This window comes from Ovis aries, chromosome 11, assembly GCF_016772045.2.
Source record: "Ovis aries strain OAR_USU_Benz2616 breed Rambouillet chromosome 11, ARS-UI_Ramb_v3.0, whole genome shotgun sequence".
Classification (NCBI taxonomy): domain Eukaryota; kingdom Metazoa; phylum Chordata; class Mammalia; order Artiodactyla; family Bovidae; genus Ovis; species Ovis aries.
This window is the reverse complement of record NC_056064.1, coordinates 10299942-10320219: the sequence shown is the minus strand read 5'-3', so window position 1 is coordinate 10320219 and position 20278 is coordinate 10299942. Positions and strand designations below refer to the sequence as shown.

Sequence of the window (20278 nt, the reverse complement as noted above, 5' to 3'; positions counted from 1 at the left end):
GCTGGCATCAATCCAGACATGGCAATTTTCATTTTCATAACTACTTACCTTTGGAGCATTAGCAGCCACCTTCGCTGCCTCTGAGTAATTTCCCTGGGCAAAAAGAGCATTAAATTTCCGGGCAAAGAGTTCTTCAGCACCAGCTAAGTTGTTACGTACAGCCATTCTCAGAGCCAAATCAGGATTTTGTAGGACATTGGTGATATAAGGGATTATGTTTTCTTCTTCCACACATACTGAGAGAACCTGCAATTTAAGATCTAATGAACAGCTGCAACACGTTCACATGAGTATCAGATACTAAATATGTTAAATGCTGATGACTACTGAGTGACAAAGTAATAAAACTGGGATGGCTGCTTTCTTGTTGCCACTTAAAAAAAAAAAGAGGGCAGAAAAGAGAAGACTAAGGGGTGCTGCTAAACCAATTGGGGGTTCCTAAAGAAACCCATCTGCAGGTCAGGAAGCAACAGCTAGAACTGGACATGGAACAACAGACTGGTTCCAAATAGGAAAAGGAGTATGTCAAGGCTGTATATTGTCACCCTGCTCATTTAACTTATATGCAGAGTACATCGTGAGAAATGCTGGTCTAGAAGAAGCACAAGCTGGACTCAAGATTGCCGGGAGAAATATCGATAACCTCAGATATGCAGATGACACCACCCTTATGGCAGAAAGTGAAGAGGAACTAAAACGCCTCTTGATGAAAGTGAAAGAGGAGAGTGAAAAAGTTGGCTTAAAGCCCAACATTCAGAAAACTAAGAACATGGCATATGGTCCCATCACTTCATGGGAAAGAGATGGGGAAACAGTGTCAGACTTTATTTTGGGGGGCTCCAAAATCACTGCAGATGGTGACTGCAGCCATGAAATTAAAAGATGCTTACTCCTTGGAAGGAAAGTTATGACCAACCTAGATAGCATAATAAAAAGCAAAGACATTACTTCCCAAAAAAGGTCCATCTAGTAGTCAGGGCTTTGGTTTTTCCAGTGGTCACATATGGATGTGAGAGTTGGACTGTTAAGAAAGCTGAACACCGAAGAATTGATGCTTTTGAACTGTGGTGTTGGAGAAGACACTTGAGAGTCCCTTGGACTGCAAGGAGATCCAACCAGTCCATCCTAAAGGAGATCAGTCCTGGGTGTGCTTTGGAAGGAATGATACTGAAGCTAAAACTCCAATACTTTGGCCACCTCATGAGGAGAGTTGACTCACTGGAAAAGACCCTGATGCTGGGAAGGATTGGGACAGGAGAAGGGGACGACAGAGGATGAGATAGCTCGATGGCATCACCAACTAGATGGACATGAGTTTGGGTAGACTCCCAGGAGTTGGTGATGGACAGGGAGGCCTGGCATGCTGCAATTCATGGGGTCGCAAAGAGTCAGACACGATTGAGCTACTGAACTGAACTGAACTGAACTGAAAACAGAGCTGTCTTGTAATATAAATAACTCCTTATCTTACACAGTCCAAACTCTAATTGCTTTCCTACCATCCATTCTTAACATGGCATGGGCTCACCTGGAAGAAGTTTAAGATACACTTCTCTTAACTCTGATTTTTCAGTAATTTTAATTACATTTACATTCCCAGCGTTCAGATTATATACTCAAGGAGGGAAACGACCACTGAATCCTCACACACCTTATATATTGCAAGGTATACAGCAGATGCTTAATAAATGTAGCACCAGTAAAGAGTAACTTCTAATTGCTTCTTTTTGAAGAACAATTAATTACCTACCCTCAGTCCCGCTAGTAAGTCACTGTCACAGAATGCTGATCAGTTGGCTTAAAAGCTGAATTCCTATCAGTTGCCAAAGAGAAAAGGAGCCCTTCGTCATGCATCCATCCTCTCCCCAACACCAGATCTGGGTATACTCCCCAGCTTATACACTACTTCTATTCCCCATAATGACAGTTCTCATATCATCATTTCTCATCTAAGTGTTTCTCAGTCACTATTCCACATAAAGAAAGGAACTTGTCTTTGTCTTTAATTCTATTTTTCGCACCAGGGCAGTGTTGAACACAAAGTAAATGCTTAATATTTGTTAAATAAGTGAGAACTCAATAACCAAACAAGTAACATCTATTTGCCTGTTCTATTATTCCCTTTGAGGAAAATGAAATTTTAACCTCTAAGTCTTTCATTTCTACAGATCTGACCCCCATCTTCCAAAGCTTAGGTCATTCTATATCTGCAATGTGACACTATACCCTATATTAAGACTTCTTTTTTTAAAAGGAAGAATTCTTTCTTTATAGTTATTTACATTTTCATTTTTAATACTACTTCTTAGGAAAAATAAGGAAGATGAACAAACCCACTTCCAACTGTACTTTCTGTAGCCTTCCTCAAATACCAAATCCATTGTTTCATCTTTATCCCATTTTTAGATTGTATTAGCAGGGTTCTAGAAACCAGTACTTAAGACATACAGGGGGAAAAGATGGTTCTTGTATCTTCTAAAGTATTCAGTTCTACCAAGTTTAGACTGTCATCTTGATCACTTTTAATTTTGCAACCAACAGAAACCATACTCATTCCTTCAGGGCACTGGGTTGGGTCCAGCTATAGTTGGCTCTGATTGAAAGAGTAAAGCTCTGAGCCCTATAGGTTATTGTGAACATTCATCTCATTCAAAGCAGCTGGCAAAGAAAACTTGTGGAGAGAAGGGAAGGGAAACAATCAATAATCAAAATTATGAATATTAAATATATAATGGTAAAATTTTCAGGATATTTTAGTTAAAACAATTATCTCTGGCTTAACAACTTTACGATTATAAAATTATCAGTAATCTAGTTCACCAAAAGACACATTCACTCCTGATTTTTCCAAGAGAGGCACATCAATAAATGAACACAACTCAGTAAATGAATAAATGAATGCAACTCACTAAATAAATGCTACTGAATTTTTAAAGTGGCTTTTGTGCTAGACACTGACTAGTGCAGAAATACAATTAAACAAAGAAAAGCCCTTGTCCTAAGGAAGGACAGTGACGAAGCAGTTAAGCAACTATAACTCAGTGGTAAGTGCCATGGGGAGGGCTCCCTAAGATCTAGGGACATAAAGCAGAAGCACCTCATCAGGTGTGGACTGATGGAAAGCATGAATAAGTAGGAAGAGACTCCCTTTCTCTACAGTATTTCTTTCTTCAGATACATACTATGTTCTGAAAATTAATAGAATAAAGGAGAAAAAAAAAAACTATGTGCTTTCATTTACCATTGAGGAAAAACACTAATTTGGAGTTAAACAAACAAATGGAAAGGTCAATAACATTTAACCTTTTTTTTTTTTAGGGAAAAAGATACTTCCAGGCATGATATTTTAAATTACATTAAAACACTAAAACACAGAAAAAAAGATCACTTGGGTTAGCTGGTGTGAGGAGGTTTGTCAAATATGACAAGTCAGAACAGCTAACTGGGTAACTTTTCAAGTACCCCAGTGAACCTATCATAGCTACTGTAACATATCACCTTCCCACATTAAACATTCAGTAATAATTAAAGAGGTGAGAAAAAAGACAAATAGGAAGAATTTTCTTCCTTGTAGCTGATAATGAGTCTTACAGATTACAGAAGAAAACCCTATTAAAAAGTATATAGTCTGGGAATCCCCTGGTGGTCCAGCCCTAGGACTCACCACTACTGGGGCCTGGGTTCAATCTCTGGTTAAGCAACTAAGATCCCACAAGCCCTGGGGTGCAGCAACAAAAAAAAAGTATATAATCTATCAGATGTCATCCTATCAATTTCTTTGCATGAAGAGGCACTTCTCTTGATAACAGAGACACAAACACAAACCTTAGGTGGCTACACTGTATGCCAAACAGTTCCTCTCTCTGAGATAGTGTTAAAGAGAGACTGTGGAGTATAAAGTAGTATATAATATACATATGCATCTGTATTTTTAGATATACATTATTTTCTGACATCCAAAATTACCATTTACTTTTTGGAAAAAGGCTAACCGTGGTAAGTGCTATTTTCTTTATCACCTAATTTGATTTTCAAGGTGTCCTTACCTGTCCCTTTCTGTTTACTCCAATTATTCCAGCTGTGGCTTCATGAGGTGCAGTGACAAAGATCGTTTCTCCACTGATTCTATTCATGTAGATGCAGGTACCAGTCTCAAGGTCATAGAGGTGGATGTAACCATACTTCGTAATCAAGAATACTACATCATGCTTTTCACTGATCTGTATAAAGAAAATAAACACTTCAGTAAAATAAGTGAAAGTGAAGTGAAGTCGCTCAGTTATGTCCGACTTTTGCGACCCCATGGACTGTAGCCCACCAGGCTCCTCCGTCCATGGGATTCTCCAGGCAAGAATACTGGAGTGGGTTGCCATTTCCTTCTCCTCAGTAAAATAATGAACCTACTATCAGAAAATTTAGTCCCATTCCATTTCAGAGATGGTAAAATTCTAGGATTTTGACAAGAGGCTTTTATGAAAAATTAAAAACTAGTATTTATGGTTTCTTCATTTTTACTGCAGATTCAAACATGCAATGTCCCAAGCTCTCACATAAAATACAAGGATATTAATAAACTGTATAAGATAAAAGAGAAAACATAATTCTGAAGAACCTGAGATAACCCAATTTATATATTACATAAAAGAGTATTACTTTACAAAGTTTCACTATTTCTGAGTAAAGGCACCACTTAAATTATACTGTCAGTAGTATTTTTTTAATTACTCATGTTTAGAGGACAAATTTTAAGTTCTTTAATTTTTCTTAAAATACCTGCATTGCAACAGGAAAGTCATTTTGTGCTTCTGGAGGAAAGAAAACATCCACTGCCTTCTTTGGAAATGGTTGGTTCCCTGTCGGTGGTGTGCCAACTTCAATGATATGTAACTGTTCAAAAGAAAAGTAAAACTTATGATCAACTGCTGAAAAGGACCATAGCAACTTTATTTGTGAAAACAACGAAATGTTTAGGTGAACACTAAACTATATGGTAACAACCATACCATGGAACACTCCTCAGTAATAAAATAACTCTCAGACGCAATGTCCAGTGAAAACACATAAAAAAATGGCTACTCTTCATAAGATCACATACTATATGATTCTACTTATAAAGCGTTCTTGAAGAGACAAAATTCCAGAAATGAAGAGTAAATTAGTGATTTTCAGGGGCTAGAGATGGCGAGCTGGCAGTAAGCAGTTGTGACTATCAAGGGGTAGCAAGAAGGCAATCTTTGTGGTAATGGAATAGTATGTATCTTGAATGTACAGGTGACAAAATGACACAATTATATAATTGTATCAATGTCAAATTCTGGTTTGTCAAATGTACTAAATAGCTATGTAAGACGTAACCATTCAGGTAAACTAGGAAAAGAGCACAGGATCTCTCTATACTGTCTTTGCAGTTTCCCATGAATAATATGTATTACTTCAAGATGAAAATTTTAAAGTCAGCTGAATAGCCCAACCACATCTCAATCTACCTTAAATTAAGAATGGTAAAACAACACCCACAAAAAGGCACTCTCATTGCTTTCGATTATAATTAAATTTTCCAAACAGAAATCTAACAAGTTATTAAATTCTTCTCTGCCCACACCTACTCTAAATACAGATAAGAACACACCCAATACTGTCAATGTAAGAGTACTATATATTTTGCTTAATCATGTGAGGAATGGACTTAAACAAAAAATAACTCGTTTTCCAAGATATATAACCATATGAAAGTTACAGGGTCTCATCCTTAATTAGAATGACTAGCTATACTGAAAAAATTGTCTTCCCTTAAAAAAAATATGGCCAACTATAAAATATATAGTATAATATATCAGGTAAGCTCAAGATCCTATAAACTGGTTTTCTGATCCTACAAAAATTATATACAAGGTTTTTTCTTAAGAGGACTTTTCAAAAAATGTCACACCCTTATGTCTTTGTTAGTGCATCTAATTTCTAATGTCTATGGGTTTTCTGTTTAAAATTCATCAATTCAGATCTAAATATCTAAATTGTATTTTCTATCCTTGGCCTATTGAGAGGCTGGTAGGAACATTCCTCGGTTCAGGGATTATTCCTCTGAACTTTTAGGGAGAACTCTACCTCTGTACATATGTTCCCGGCCAGATTACAGGTTACTGATACTGTATTTTAAGCAATCTCTATCTTGGTTTTTTAAAACTACTTAACATGGAAAATATATTAAGATTTCAGAGAACCTGCTATGGCGATGAGAAGAGCAGTCAGACTGCATTTCCAGGGGCAGTCATGCCAAGCAGGCATCCAGCAGTACAATCGCAGCAGCAGGGCCTCAGAGCTTTGCGCCAGGGCTTCTGGCTGCTGCCCACTCTCCCTTATTCCTCCTAATTCTCCCACCTTGGTTCTAAACCTTCTTAGGTAATGCAAACTACCCACTGTACTTTCATTATTAAACTTTATGCTCTAATCAACCATACCCTGTTTCTGTTGTCTGCAACTAAGAACCCTACAAAGCACTTCAACTTGTCCAAGTGATTTCAACGTATAGTCAGGGCTGAGAAGCTCTGATTTAAGGGAACGGTACTGAAATTGTGGTCCACTCTATCTAGTCATCTATAGCATTTAAAATGCACATTATGAGTTCCACTTACTGAATCAGACTCTCTAGATGGAAGGCACACAAATGTACATTTTAGCCACCCTAGTGATTCTTAATGCACAGGAAAGCCTTTGGTAAAGGCAATGAAATAAAGTCTATAAACAGCAGATACAGATAAGTTGCTTAAGAAACATTCACTTTAGAGAAGTATCACCAGAAACAGGATTTAAAGAAATTAAGTCACCACAAATCTGAATGTTGAAAACAAATTAACAAGAGAGAAGACTATTTTGAAATCAGATAACAAATTAATTAGTAACAGAAAGACAAAAGGCAAATTGTCATTAAACCAATTTCCAAAGGCAAAACTTACCTTCCCTCCTGCTTGACCCCGTACTGCAAAACAAAACAACGTTGACTCTTCTGCATTGCCTTCCATCTTAAATTGTGCGAAGCTAGCTGCATGTCCTTCGATGGGCTGAGACACCTTCCTATCTACAGAATATAACTGCATAGCTCCTACCACACGATTTTGCTACAAAAGATCAAGCAGAATAAAGTTTGGGGTCCCAACGAACCAGTAACTTCCACATACAATAATCAGTGAAATAATTAAAACACTTTATCATCTTTAGAAGGATTTACAATTCCTTTTCTCTCAATGTAGATTTGACACTTCTTAATTTAAAATTTAGTTGCAAACATTCTATTAAAGCTTAACATGAATGTTTAAAATGTGCCTCACATACAACCATCTCTTTACACTATCTTTTTTTTTTTTCGCTCAGTCGTGTCCGACTCTGCAACCCCGTGGACTGTAGCCTACCAGGCTCCTCTGTCCATGGGATTTTCCAGGCAATAGTACTGGAGTGGATTGCCATTTCCTTCTCCATACACTATCTTTTTTTTTAAAAAAAAGAAAGATACAGGAGTACTCATTCTGCAGTAAATATTCACAATAGATTCCAAATCACTCCAACTCATTCCCTCAGACCGCAGAGAAGACCTCAGAACACCTTGCTAAGAGTACTCCAACCTGTATGACAGTATAAGGGCATAAAACCAGCAACTTTAAAAAAAAAAAAAAGGAGGGGGGGTCAGATTGGCAAAGAAGATACAATTTCAAAATAAACTACATTCCAAGCACATACATTCTCTAGACCCTTTCTTTATTAAAAACTAGAAAAATGTTACCTGTGCAGATATGCCAGTCAGAAGTAACCACTTCTGCTTTGCATCAGTTCGATAATTGATAATCTGGCAGCCTGCGAGGCTAGAGTGGCGATCAAACATTTTCACCGGCTGCGACTCCCCTTCCATACTCCAATGATAAACTGCATTATCCGTAACAAGAGCAACCGTATTCAAAGAGATCCATTTCCAGAAGGTCACATCATCAGTCATGGTATGGGCCTTCATTTTACTTTTCATTTCAATGTTAAATATCTGGAGAGTTTTCCCAGCTAAAAACAAAAGTAAGAATTAAATCACTAAGAAAGCAAAGCTCAGGATAAATTAGTATCTAGCTAGATCAGACTTTCTCTGCGGCAAAATCTGTAACTTCCAAACAAAACGGTCCTAGCATGAGACTCAATATCTACAGAAGTCACATTGACAGAACTGCAGCCACTGAGGAGCTAGGACTGAGCAATCTACACCTGAACGTGGAGCAAAAACGATCACCTCTAATAAACACATTGTAAACAGATAGTATGACTTCCAAAGAGTTTTAAATCCCAACTAAAATTGAACAGCTCCCTTAATGATGAAAAACAAGTTGTAACCTTCATACTTAATTAAGAATGCTCACCCATAAACTTAATGGCTGGTACACAGAAAAAAAACAAATCTGATTCAAGCACATGGGGAAAATGTCTACTTTTTAAAAGGCAGCCATCCCCCATTCAAATATATCTTGTGGAAACTTCTTTGGAAGAGGATCTACTGCAACTCTACCTTGTGCCACTAACACATGAGAGAGGTGCAGGCTACACTGTACTGGTTTAAGATACAAAGGGAAGGTAGACGTGCTACAGGAAAGGAGAGGAAGACAAAGGAGGGTGGTTTCAGATTTAATATATTAAAGGTAAGTACAAAATTCAAGCTTCAACCAGTTAAAACAGCAAACATTTAGTAAAAGAGGATGAAATCTGCTATGAATGTTAAGAGTTCACTGAGTCAGATGCAAAGGTTTATACTTAAAATTTGAGACCCATCACAATCCAAAAAGTGATTTGGTTTAAGTTAATAGAGATCAAAGCCCACAGCTAACACTAGGCTGTCTAATTCGTATTAGTCCTTTAGAGACTAAGGAAAAGTCCATTCCTGAGCCTCAGAGAATTTGGCTCCTGAAGAACAAAAATTATAAGCTAACAAGGGAGTGGGGGTGGAGAGAGGGATGGGACGGGACACAAAACACAGAGCTTTGCACCACAGCCCTCCTTAATCACTGCACGGGCAAAAACTCCTTCCACAAAATGAGAATGCTATCCCCATCCCACACAACATGTAAACCACAACCAGACCTGGACAACTGTGAGAGTTATGGTCCTGTTTATAAAAAGAAACCAAGGGATTTGAAACTGGATTCAGGAGGAAGCCGTATTTCGGAATGACTTAACTTTCCTTTGTTTCTTCCCCAGCCCTCAGTTAATTACATGTTTTATTCTTTATGTGAAAGAGGTCGGAACATACGTACATGGGGTGTTTTGGGGAGGAGGGCAAGGGTTGACAGCTGAACTGTGCAGTATAAACACACAGGCACAAATCTATAACGGTATTACTGTATGCGGCTCTGAAAACTTTTTCAATTTATTCTTTTTATAGAACAGGACAATAACTAATACAATCTAATTTAAGAAAACTCACCATCTGCACACATAAGAAAGCATTAAGAAATGTGATAAAATAACAATAACATTAAAAATAGAAAAGAATTATGAGAAAATTAAAACGATGGCCTTTTAATAGAGGGATGAGAGCTGTTAAGCAGTTGAATTTAAATTCTTTAAGGAGGCTGAAGGGAACTTACTACCTTAAATATGTACTGCAAATAACAGACCACTGCCACAGAGTAAGTATCCCAGGTAAAATCTGGACCATCTTTCCCAGAGATGAGATCAGCTTCTATCTTGGAGATGTAACAGTGACTTATTTGAATATGTTTTCCTCTCTACCCCTCGCCCAACCAATTTAACTTCCAAACAGTGTTACTACTAAACACAAAATATAAATCATGTGGAAAAAACAAGTCTATTTAAATACTTCAGCACCTGGAACAAGTCACCCACAAATTTACCAAGAAGTTACCAAGAATCTGAACACTTCCTCCTACTATCAAGAATAAAAGCAACAAACCAAAAAAGAGGCAATTAAATGTCTCTTTCGGGTTCAGATAGTTTGTTACCTAGCCCTCTTAAGAGTCTGTTTTAAATAGTCAATTCTGCTCTCAGTCTAAAGTTCAAAGGAAAAAAATTAACGTAAGACTCCCAGAAAGTATGAGGGTCTCTGAACTCTGTTTGGACTGACAGGTTGTAGAGTTAGTTCCCTACTACGACAATTAAAAAGTTAGTCTGAATAACACCACTGATTCCAAAAAGTTAATACCCACCTATATATATACACACACACTTTAAAAAATTAGTATTAAGTTCAAGCCAGTTTTAGAATTTTTTAATTTAAATGTAACACGAACCTGATGTATCAAAGACACAGAATGAAGTTTATCACCGTAACAGAATTCTGCAATATTTCGTTGCTAATACTAGTAAAGTATATTTTACTCCAGAAAACAAATCACTAATTTCTTGTGTCTTCTGTAAATGGGGTCATGTTTTTAATATAATCTTACCACACCATAGGTATAAAGCTTAAATGCATTTAATCTAAATCTTAAAATTTTCCAAGTATAAGCAGAAAGTAAGACAGCTCACAGAATTATGCCAAGTAAAAGTCATGAAAATAGTTTAAAAAATCAAACACAGTAACAGCTTTCACTCTGCAGATCTATTTAACCAAACTTAATATACTAAAAAAAAAAAAAAAAAAAAGATTCTAATTACTGTATTTGAAAAAATTCCTATAGGAAAAGTTTTAAGAAAAAACCACAATCTGTTTATACCTTTCAGTGCAATTACTTTGCTGGCTGGATTCATGATGGCGCTGTCTGCTGAAATTGGTCTTCGAATTGGATTACTTGGGTCATTCATATCAATAATTACCACCTGGGCCTGCTCTCCTACTTTCTCTCTAATGCAGATGAATTTATCTGACTCCATAGTCAAGGTACTGAAGCCAATGTTTGCTGGGTTTATACCCAGGTTCTGGAGCTGAGGGAAGAAACAAACAAAAAATATTAATAAATCATGCTACAAAGTGAATTAGAAAAGACTTGATATTCATGTGTGGTCATCATTACAAATCCTCATTTAACCATTACTACTTCAAGGTCAACACTGACAACTCCATTACACGGATTCAAATGAGGCAATTAATATAATGGACCTTCTCTCTTCCGACAAGTATGGCATTCGATTGTTTTGTTATAATCCTGCAGTTGTAACTTGAGAGGTATAACCATCTGGTTACAACTAAGAGGAAGAACAGACAGATTTAAAGGGAAGAGCTACATCTGAGAGGTAGCCTTTATGGGTCAAGGAACCTGAGGTAATCAATGTTTCTTGGCTTGGGATCTCTTAACTATTGGACCTGTTCTCTCTAATCCCCTTCAGCATTCAGTAGTTACTTGATCATATGTACTGGACTTCAGGAAACTGAAAATTACTGGTAAATTATAGCATAAATTGAGAGAGTTAAAAATTTCACAGGGTTCTTGGTCTAAAGGAACTTGGATCAGTCAGAGCAGACAAGTTACAATACTTGGCAAAAAGTGCCAAAACAAAGATACGTAAGACAGATCCAGTCAAAGGAAGCCTACAGGCAAGGGAGCGAATGTGTTCAACAGAAGCAGACTAGAGAACACACCACAGAAGGATGAGCACATATTAAGGCCTAGAGATATGGAAGTGTGGTCTGCTGCGGCTGCCCTGGTGGTCCACTGGTTAAGAATCTGCGTTTCAATGTAGGGGATGCTGGTTAGATCCCTGGTCGGAGAACTAAGATCCCACTTGCTGGGGGGCAACTAAGCCCATGTGCTGCTACTAAGACCCAAAACAGCTAAATAAATGACTAAAAAAAAAAGAAGTATGGTCTGCTAAGGGAATTCTAAGTGCTCTTGTAACACTGGGAATAGAGATTATGTATGAAAGGCTTTTGGAGAATTAAGATTACAAACACAGGTATGGGCTAGACTGGTAAGCTAGATGTACCCCAGTAAGAATCCTGAATTGATCCTAAGGAAACTACTTAAGCATTTTAACAAGGAAAATAATGGAATCAGATTTGCTTTGTGTATGCAGAAGCTATTAATTTGCTAAGCAAATATACAAGATCTAAAAATGACACGTCTTTGAAAACTAGTTACATATATAAGTGAGAACAAGAGAAGGAGATTTCTACCAGAATGGGTCATTTCTCTAGGTGACTAAACATAGTATAATAAACCACCACTCAAAGGTTACCTGAAGGCTTTCTTAGCTTTGACCAGCCTGAGGGTTTTATTTTTTTTCCTCCAACAAGTAACAAATTCACATGGAACAAAATACAAACAAAAATTTAAAAGCACGGGAGAAGAAAAATCACTGTCACTACTCTCTGCTGGACCAGCTGAGCCAAGGTAACTGTGCAGGCATGCTCAGTCACTCAGTCCTGTCCAACTCTGTGCGACCCCATGGACTGTAGGCCACCAGGCTCCTCCTCTGTCCATGGAATTTTCCAGGCAAGATACTGGAGTGGGTTGCCATTTCCTACTCCAGGGGGTCTTCCTGACCCAAGGATTAAACCTATGTCTCTTTCATTGGCAGGTGGACTCTTTACTGCTGAGCCACCTGGCAAGCCCTAAAAGTTATTCTGTCAAACTCTTCTGCTAATAGAGCTTAACTATAACCAGTCCAGGATTTCAAAAGAATACAACGTAAGATTAAGAGACTACATTGTAATTTCACTTCCCTCTTACACCTCAATGACTGCAGGTACAATGATAAAGTATAGTTACGGTAACTTTGTCACTGAATACTAGGGTAAGGAACCAAGCAATTGTCTAACTATTAACACAAACACGGTAATAAAGTGGAAGATTAACTAGTTGTACAAACTCAAGTATATGCTGTAGTGCAAGGCAAGTATACAAGCTGTGAGATATGTAACTTATAAGTGAGTTTGGTTACAACAACACTTTATGAATTACCAATTTTCATTTCTTCCTAACTTTAACTTTTAGTGACATCCAGTTTCAGAACTAACGGAGGAAGATAAAGAAATGGTCCTCAACAATCCATGAAGGGAACTTGTCAGGGGTTAAGGCATGCCTTGTGCAAACCAGGCTGTCTAATTTCATAAGAAGTGGCTACATTTGTATTTCTGAGTAGACCAGTCCTCATTCTCAAGTTTAATTGAGTTACCTTTCCAATAATTAAAAAAATATTTCAGCGATCCTAGAGCTCCCAGAACCATATATATAAAAGCAACAAGTTATCTTCTAAACTACGCTTTAAAAGAATTCTAGGCTTCTAAGTTACTACCAAGCATTCACCAAAGGCAATTTTGAGTCTCAGCTGTCACAGCTTAAATCCTACAGTGTCTGAGAAAGTAAAAATAAACAGTGTTAGTCAAACAGTAAAATTAAAACAAGGATGCAAACCACAAACACACTCAACTAAATGATCCTAAGAGATTCCTTTTTATTCCTCCACATAAGAGGTAGGTAGAAGACAAGTGTAAGAAAAAAAAACACTATGAGATAATAAAGAGGAGGGAAAATGCTAAGTCAAGAAACATGTGTTTTTTATTCTTTACCAGATCTCCAGATAAATGCAGCAAGAAGTGTCTTCAAAAGCCAGCAAAGACCTTCAGCCTAAGAGCTGTTTTATTTGCAGAAAAAGCAAAGATTTGGTGCAAAGTGGGGGCACTTCCTGATACTTCTCCTCAATCTATGTAGTACTTTTACTTTTTTTTCTCATTAAACACATTCTACTAAGAAAGTTGTGTATATATATATATTTTTTTTAACCTTCTCTATCAACAATGTACTCCATATGAAAGATTTACTTTATTAAAAATAAATAAGAAGGTGGCAAATCCTCACCAATCTACACATTTAAACATTTTAAGAAGCATACTTTTTATTAAAAAAAGCATACTTAAGTAATGCCCATTCACACAACTAAATAGGAAACTGCTCCTTCCTAAAAAGCCTCTCCCAGTTGTTAAGATAAGTGACCTATTCCAATAGGTTAACAGAAAGTTACTTTTTCCCCCTCCTCTTCAAATAAGGTCAGTAAGAATTTTTCTTTATTGCTGATACTTCTCAGTGAGAATGCCCAGAACACTCACCAATTCTTCCCAAATTTTCCAAGGATATATTAAAAAGGAAAACATACCAAAACAATTCTGGTTTAGATGCACTCTCAAAATGGGGTCACATAAAAGGGTTATCATACTACATATCTATGTCTAATAATATTTGTGTAGATTAAAACTTCAAAATACAACGAAGGGAATTCCTGGCGGTCCAATGGCTAGGACTCCACACTTCCACTGCTGCAAGCCCAGGTTTGATCCCTTGTCAGGGAACTAGGGTCCCACAAGCTGCACAGTGCAGACAAAGAACAAAACCCAAAACACTACAATGTTTTTAAACAGGTTTCATTTTCAAAACAGCATATACTAGCCATAAAATATTCCAGTCAGGTATAAAGGTCTAATGGTGATGAAAGTGAAAGAAGACAGTGAAAAAGTTGGCTTAACGCGCAACATTCAGAAAACAAAGATCATGGCATCCAGTCTCATCACTTCATGGCAAATAGATGGGGAAACAGTGGAAACAGTGGCTGACTTTATTTTTGGGGCTCCAAAATCACTGCAGATGGTGATTGCAGCCATGAAATTAAAAGACACTTGCTCCTTGGAAGGAAAGTTATGACCAATCTAGACAGCATATTAAAAAGCAGAGACAAGGGAGGGGGGTTCATGTTTGGGAACGCATGTAAGAATTAAAAATTTTAAAATTTAAAAAAAAAAAAAAAAAGCAGAGACATTTACTTTGCCAACAAAGGTCCGTCTAGTCGAGGCTATGGTTTTTCCAGTAGTCATGTATGGATGTGAGAGTTGGACTATAAAGAAAGCTGAGCGCAGAAGAATCGATGCTTTTGAACTGTGGTGTTGGAGAAGACTCTTGAGTCCCTTGGACTGCAAGGAGATCCAACCAGTCCATTCTGAAGGAGATCAGCCCTGGGTGTTCACTGGACATCACCTTCAACATCACCTGATGTTGAAGCTGAAACTCCAATACTTTGGCCACCTGATGCAGAGAACTGACTCATTTGAAAAGACCGATGCTGGGAAAGATTGAGGGCAGAAGGGGACGACACAGGATGAGATGGCTGGATGGTACCACCAACTCGATGGACATGGGTTTAGGTGGATACGGGAGTTGGTGATGGACAGGGAGGCCTGGCGTGCTGTGGTTCATGGGGTCACAAAGAGTTGGACACGAAAGAGTAACTGAACTGAACAGTATATGAGCTACATACCACAGAAACTGAACCACAGATTGTGGAACAAACCATTAATAAATTCAGAGAACATACTAAGCGTCTACATACTTGCAGCTGTTTTCAGAGAATACACAATAATACTCAAAACTCTGTCCACATTTTTTATCCTCTCAATTGGCAAAATTTCACTACTTTTGAAGCTGTTTGTTGTTCAGTCGCTAAATTGTGTTGGACTCTTTGTGATCCCATGGACTGTTGCGTGCCAGGCTTCCCTACTGTCCTTCACTATCTCCTGGAGTTTGCTCAAACTCCTGTCCATTGAGTCAGTGATGCCATCCAACCATCATGTCTTGTCACCCGCTTCTACGTCTGCCCTGAATCTTTCCCAGTATCAGTCTCTTTCCCAATGAGTCAGCTCTTCCCACCAGGTGGCTTAACTCTAATAGAGCCTCAGCTTCAGTCCTTCCATTGAACATTCAGGGTTGATTTCCTTTAGGACTGACTCATTTGATCTCCATGGTATCCAAAGGACTCTCAAATGTTGAAGATGGGAATATTCTATTTGGAGATATACTTGGAAGTTTCTATAATAAAGCATCTTTTTTAAACTTCAAGTAATGTTTATTATTTTATAACTATTGTTTATAAAATAAGAATATGGAGTCAATACCCTTCAGTCCAAAAAAATGGATTGTTTTCTTTTTGAATAGTTGTGACATGCATATGACAAATAATTCATTCTATACAAAGGGTGTAACTACTATTAAAAGTCATTCACTCCACGTTTCCAGTAATACCTCTCTCCTGCCAGCAATCAGGGATACTTTTCCATCTTAGACATCCTATGCACAGATTAAAAAATATATATATTTCCAGTTTCCCTTAAAAAGAAACAACATTAGTCTCCCTTATAAAAAAAAAACACACTAATGGCACATGCACAAAAGCACAAAACTACCAACTGCTCCTTTTAAAGAAAGTCACCCAAACTTTGCAATTCGTTTAGTTTCCAGGCTAGATTCTGCATACTAGTCTGTAAGTGGCACTACTCTAAGACTTGACACTTAAATCTAGTTCAGATGCTAAAAAACAAGTAGTCATCCATCCCTAGTTACCCACTGGGGATTGGTTCCAGTGTCTGCCCTGGCAGACATCAAAAATCCACAGATGCTGGTTAAGGCCTTTATATGTATGGGAAACCACAGATAAGGAGAGGAGAAAGTGAAAGTGAAGTCGCTCAGTTGTGCCAGACTCTTTGCCACCCCATGGATAGTTGCCTGCACCAAGCTCCTCCATCCATGGGATTTTCAAGGCAAGAGTACTGGAGTGGGGTGCCATTTCCTTCTCCAGGGAATCTTCCCAACTCAGGATCGAACCTAGGTCTCTCACATTGTAGACAGACGCTTTACTGTCTGAGCCACCAGGGAAGTCTGTAAGAGGAGAGCTGACTGTAAATAGATTTACTGTTAATCAGCACACCCAAAACTCTGGAGTGCCCTGGAATTATATTTTACAAATGATACAGAATTGTTTCCTTTTCCTTTTCCCCTGTCCCCCCAATTTGGATTAACATGCCAAGGGCGGTCGGGGGGGGGGGGGGAACACTGCATTCTTAGTTTTGTACTGAGAAACAGTATTTCAGATTCCCCACAATCCAGAGAACACAGTACGTTCTGCATTCAAATAGACAATTACTGTACAAATGTCTAACTCTGATTATAAACTACAAATGATTATGAACTACAAATCAGTTCTGTGGATTCATCATAAGAAAAAAATGTCTGGGTTTAGCCCTAGTTTTGCCACATAAATGACCAAAGGTAAATCAGTTATCTCTGTATATCTACCATTTCTTTATCTGAAACATCTGAGATGATAGTACATTGCCCACAATGGTGAGGATTTAACTGAAGTGCTTTCAGAACATAGTAAAGCCTCAAAAGATACTACTAGTACATATAATACATGAGTACCCTGGCCAGCTCAAGATTAGCTTCTTTTGAATTTGCATTTTATCTGCTTAATTCAGCTGTGCTAGAAGCTGGCTAAAACTCGGGGTGTGAATTTCTTTGAACTACTGATAAAAAGATTACTGGTCTCTCTGTGCTCAACTTAGTAGCCACTGCATGTTTGTTTGTTTTTTCTTTTGAGAAAAGGAAATTACTCTTTAAAATTTCCAATTCTGCTCTTTAATTTACCTAACTAAAAGTCAGGTAGAGACCAGAATCTTCAAAATCATGTAACATGGAATCATGTAACATATCCATGCCAAGTAACCCCATTTTATTTCAATTATTATTTTTAGAGGCACATGGAAAAGTACTGTTGAGGCTTTCTAGCAAACTTGGCAAATATATCTCCTAAACCTCTATTTAGGGAGCAAGCCAGGAAAGCTAATGCAAACAGAAGGCGTGAGGTCAGGAGCAATAATTCTCTTTACCCTAAAGAGCTCAAGGCTAAGAAACAGGTGAAGTGGAAAGCACTTTCTCCCTCAGTGCGACCAAGAGTTGAAGCTACCTGGGTCAGAGAGACACACACACACTGTCCCCCAGCCCCTGATACATTTCCAAAACCAAAATTTCCCAGTTTTTCCTAATCTGCCCATGCCCCACTATTTCAGATCCATTTACTCAACTAAACCATATATCCTCAAATAAAAAACACCTTCTTAAAGAATGAAAGCCTCTGCCATTTTGCCTCTCAATAGTTCTAAAGGCTCAAATATTCTTACACAAAAGGACAACATTTCTTTACTAATTGTATATGGCTAATTAGCATATTCAAAAGCAGAGACATTACTTTGCCGAAGTAAGGTCCGTCTAGTCAAGGCTATGGTTTTTCCAGTAGTCATGTATGGATGTGAGAGTTGGACTGTGAAGAAGGCTGTGCGCCGAAGAATTGATGCTTTTGAACTGTGGTGTTGGAGAAGACTCTTGAGGGTCCCTTGGACTGCAAGGAGATCCAACCAGTCCATTCTGAAGGAGATCAGCCCTGGGATTTCTTTGGAAGGAATGATGCTAAAGCTGAAACTCCAGTACTTTGGCCTCCTCATGCGAAGAGTTGACTCACTGGAAAATACTCTGATGCTGGGAGGGATTGGGGGCAGGAGGAGAAGGGGACGAGATGGCTGGATGGCATCACGGACTCGATGGACGTGAGTCTGAGTGAACTCCGGGAGATGGTGATGGACAGGGAGGCCTGGCGTGCTGTGACTCATGGGGTCGCAAAGAGTCGAACACAACTGAGCGACTGAACTGAACTGAACTGAATTACTTTCCAGGATAATTACAGATTAAAGGATGTATGAAGCCCAAGATTCTGCACTAATATTAATAAAACAGGAGAAGTTGTTCCTTGCAGAAGAAAGCTAACTTAAAAATGGTAAAACACTGATGGAATTCTTCAAAAGTCAGTATTTTGCGATCAACACAATAACTGATTCAGACAAAAATCATCAATGGATACAAGAACAGATGAAATTCTGAGAAACAAAATGTATTTGTAATGTCTCAAAATACCTCCCACAAAACAAAGGGAAAAGGAGATTTATGGTGAAGAAAACTGTTAGACCCAACCCTCATCAAAGTGAAGTGAAAGTGAAGTCGCTCAGTCGTGTCCAACCCTTTGCGACCCGTGGACTGTAGCCCACCAAGCTCCTCCGTCCATGGGATTCTCCAGGCAAGAATACTGGAGTGGGTTGCCATTTCCTTCTCCAAGCCTCATCAAAGGGTTGTGATAAAAGTTAACATAAATAACTAGCAATGAGTCAAAATGAGAGCATGTGCTTCCCTTCCCAATGTGAGGCATTACAAAGAACACATCACCCCTGCACTATTCCTGACAAAAGTATACAGCCTGAATTCAATCATGAAGACACATCAGACAAACAAACTGAGGAACATGCCACGAAAAAAATGACCTACATTCTTTCAAAAAGAGACAGGACAACTCAATGCAATTCATGATCCTGAATTTTCTTACAAAGAACGTTACTGGAACAACTGATGAAATCTGAATTGAGCCTGAGATAAGAGTAGTCTGTCAAATTCTTCACCTCAACCACTGCAGTATGGCTGTATAAGACCATTTTGTTATTCTTAATTAACACATACTAGAGTATGTAGTGGCAGAGGCATCGTATCTGCAAACCACTTTCAAACAGTCCAGTAAAAAAAAAAGTACTGAAAGAAGATAAATCAAAGGTAGCAAAAAAAAAAATTTAAGAACTGACAAATCCAGGTAAAGTGTGCAAAGAATCTCTGTACCATTCTTCAACTTTTCTGTAAATCTCAAACTCTGTAAGAATTTGAATGTTTCTTACAAGAGTCGCTGAAGGCAACATACAGGTCTTGCCTGGATCCTGCTTTAAACAAACCAAATTAACATTTAGGGACAATAAGGGAAATCTGAATATGGACTGGTTTTCAGAACATCGAGGAATTGTTAACTATTAGGATGTTATAATGCTACTGTGATTATAAAAAGCTCTTCTTATTTTCTAAAGATGCATGCATACTGGAATATTCATGAAACATTATAGTAGCCTAAAATTTTTAAAATGTGTAATTAAAACAAATACAGCAAAATAGCATTAAAAATCTAGATGACTGTGTATATGCTCTTACCAGTATTATGAAAATGTACAAAGTTATTATTTTTTGAAGTTTTAAAAAAGGGATGAATCTCTGCTCTTATAGGTTACAGAACTTGAAAATTAAAATGAAGCTATAAGGATTAGACTTTATTGGACAGTTTACCTGTAGGGCAGGAAGGCAGAATACAACCTCAAAAGGCAGAGATGAAAATCAAACCATTCATCTGGTTTGATTTTGCTCTGTAAAGGAGCTGAAGAACATCTGCCCAATTAGAACTGAGAGGTTTGCTACACTGTCCAATATGGTCACATGTAGCCAGTTACTTTAACTTAGTAAATAAAATTTAAAATTCAGTTTCTCAGTCACACTGATCTCATCTCAAGTACTCAACTGCCACATGTGACTACCATGCTGGAAAGCAGAGAATGTAGAATATTTCCATTATTGCACGGTTCTACTGGAGAGCACTGTTTTCAGAAGTTTTTCTTGCG

The 20278-nt window shown here is 37.9% G+C and overlaps 1 protein-coding gene across 2 annotated transcripts in view; it reads right to left on the bottom strand.

Annotated features, from left to right (window-relative positions):
* Window positions 1-20278, bottom strand: part of CLTC (clathrin heavy chain) — a 64025-nt gene that overhangs the window by 31000 nt on the left and 12747 nt on the right. For both annotated transcript variants that reach the window (XM_060395124.1, XM_027975337.2), the window contains exons 2-7: window positions 10701-10908; window positions 7775-8043; window positions 6954-7115; window positions 4774-4887; window positions 4047-4220; window positions 49-246 (exon numbers count right to left, since the gene is read on the bottom strand). In XM_060395124.1, the coding sequence (XP_060251107.1) occupies window positions 49-246; window positions 4047-4220; window positions 4774-4887; window positions 6954-7115; window positions 7775-8043; window positions 10701-10908 (1125 nt within the window). The remainder of the gene's footprint in view (window positions 1-48; window positions 247-4046; window positions 4221-4773; window positions 4888-6953; window positions 7116-7774; window positions 8044-10700; window positions 10909-20278) is intronic.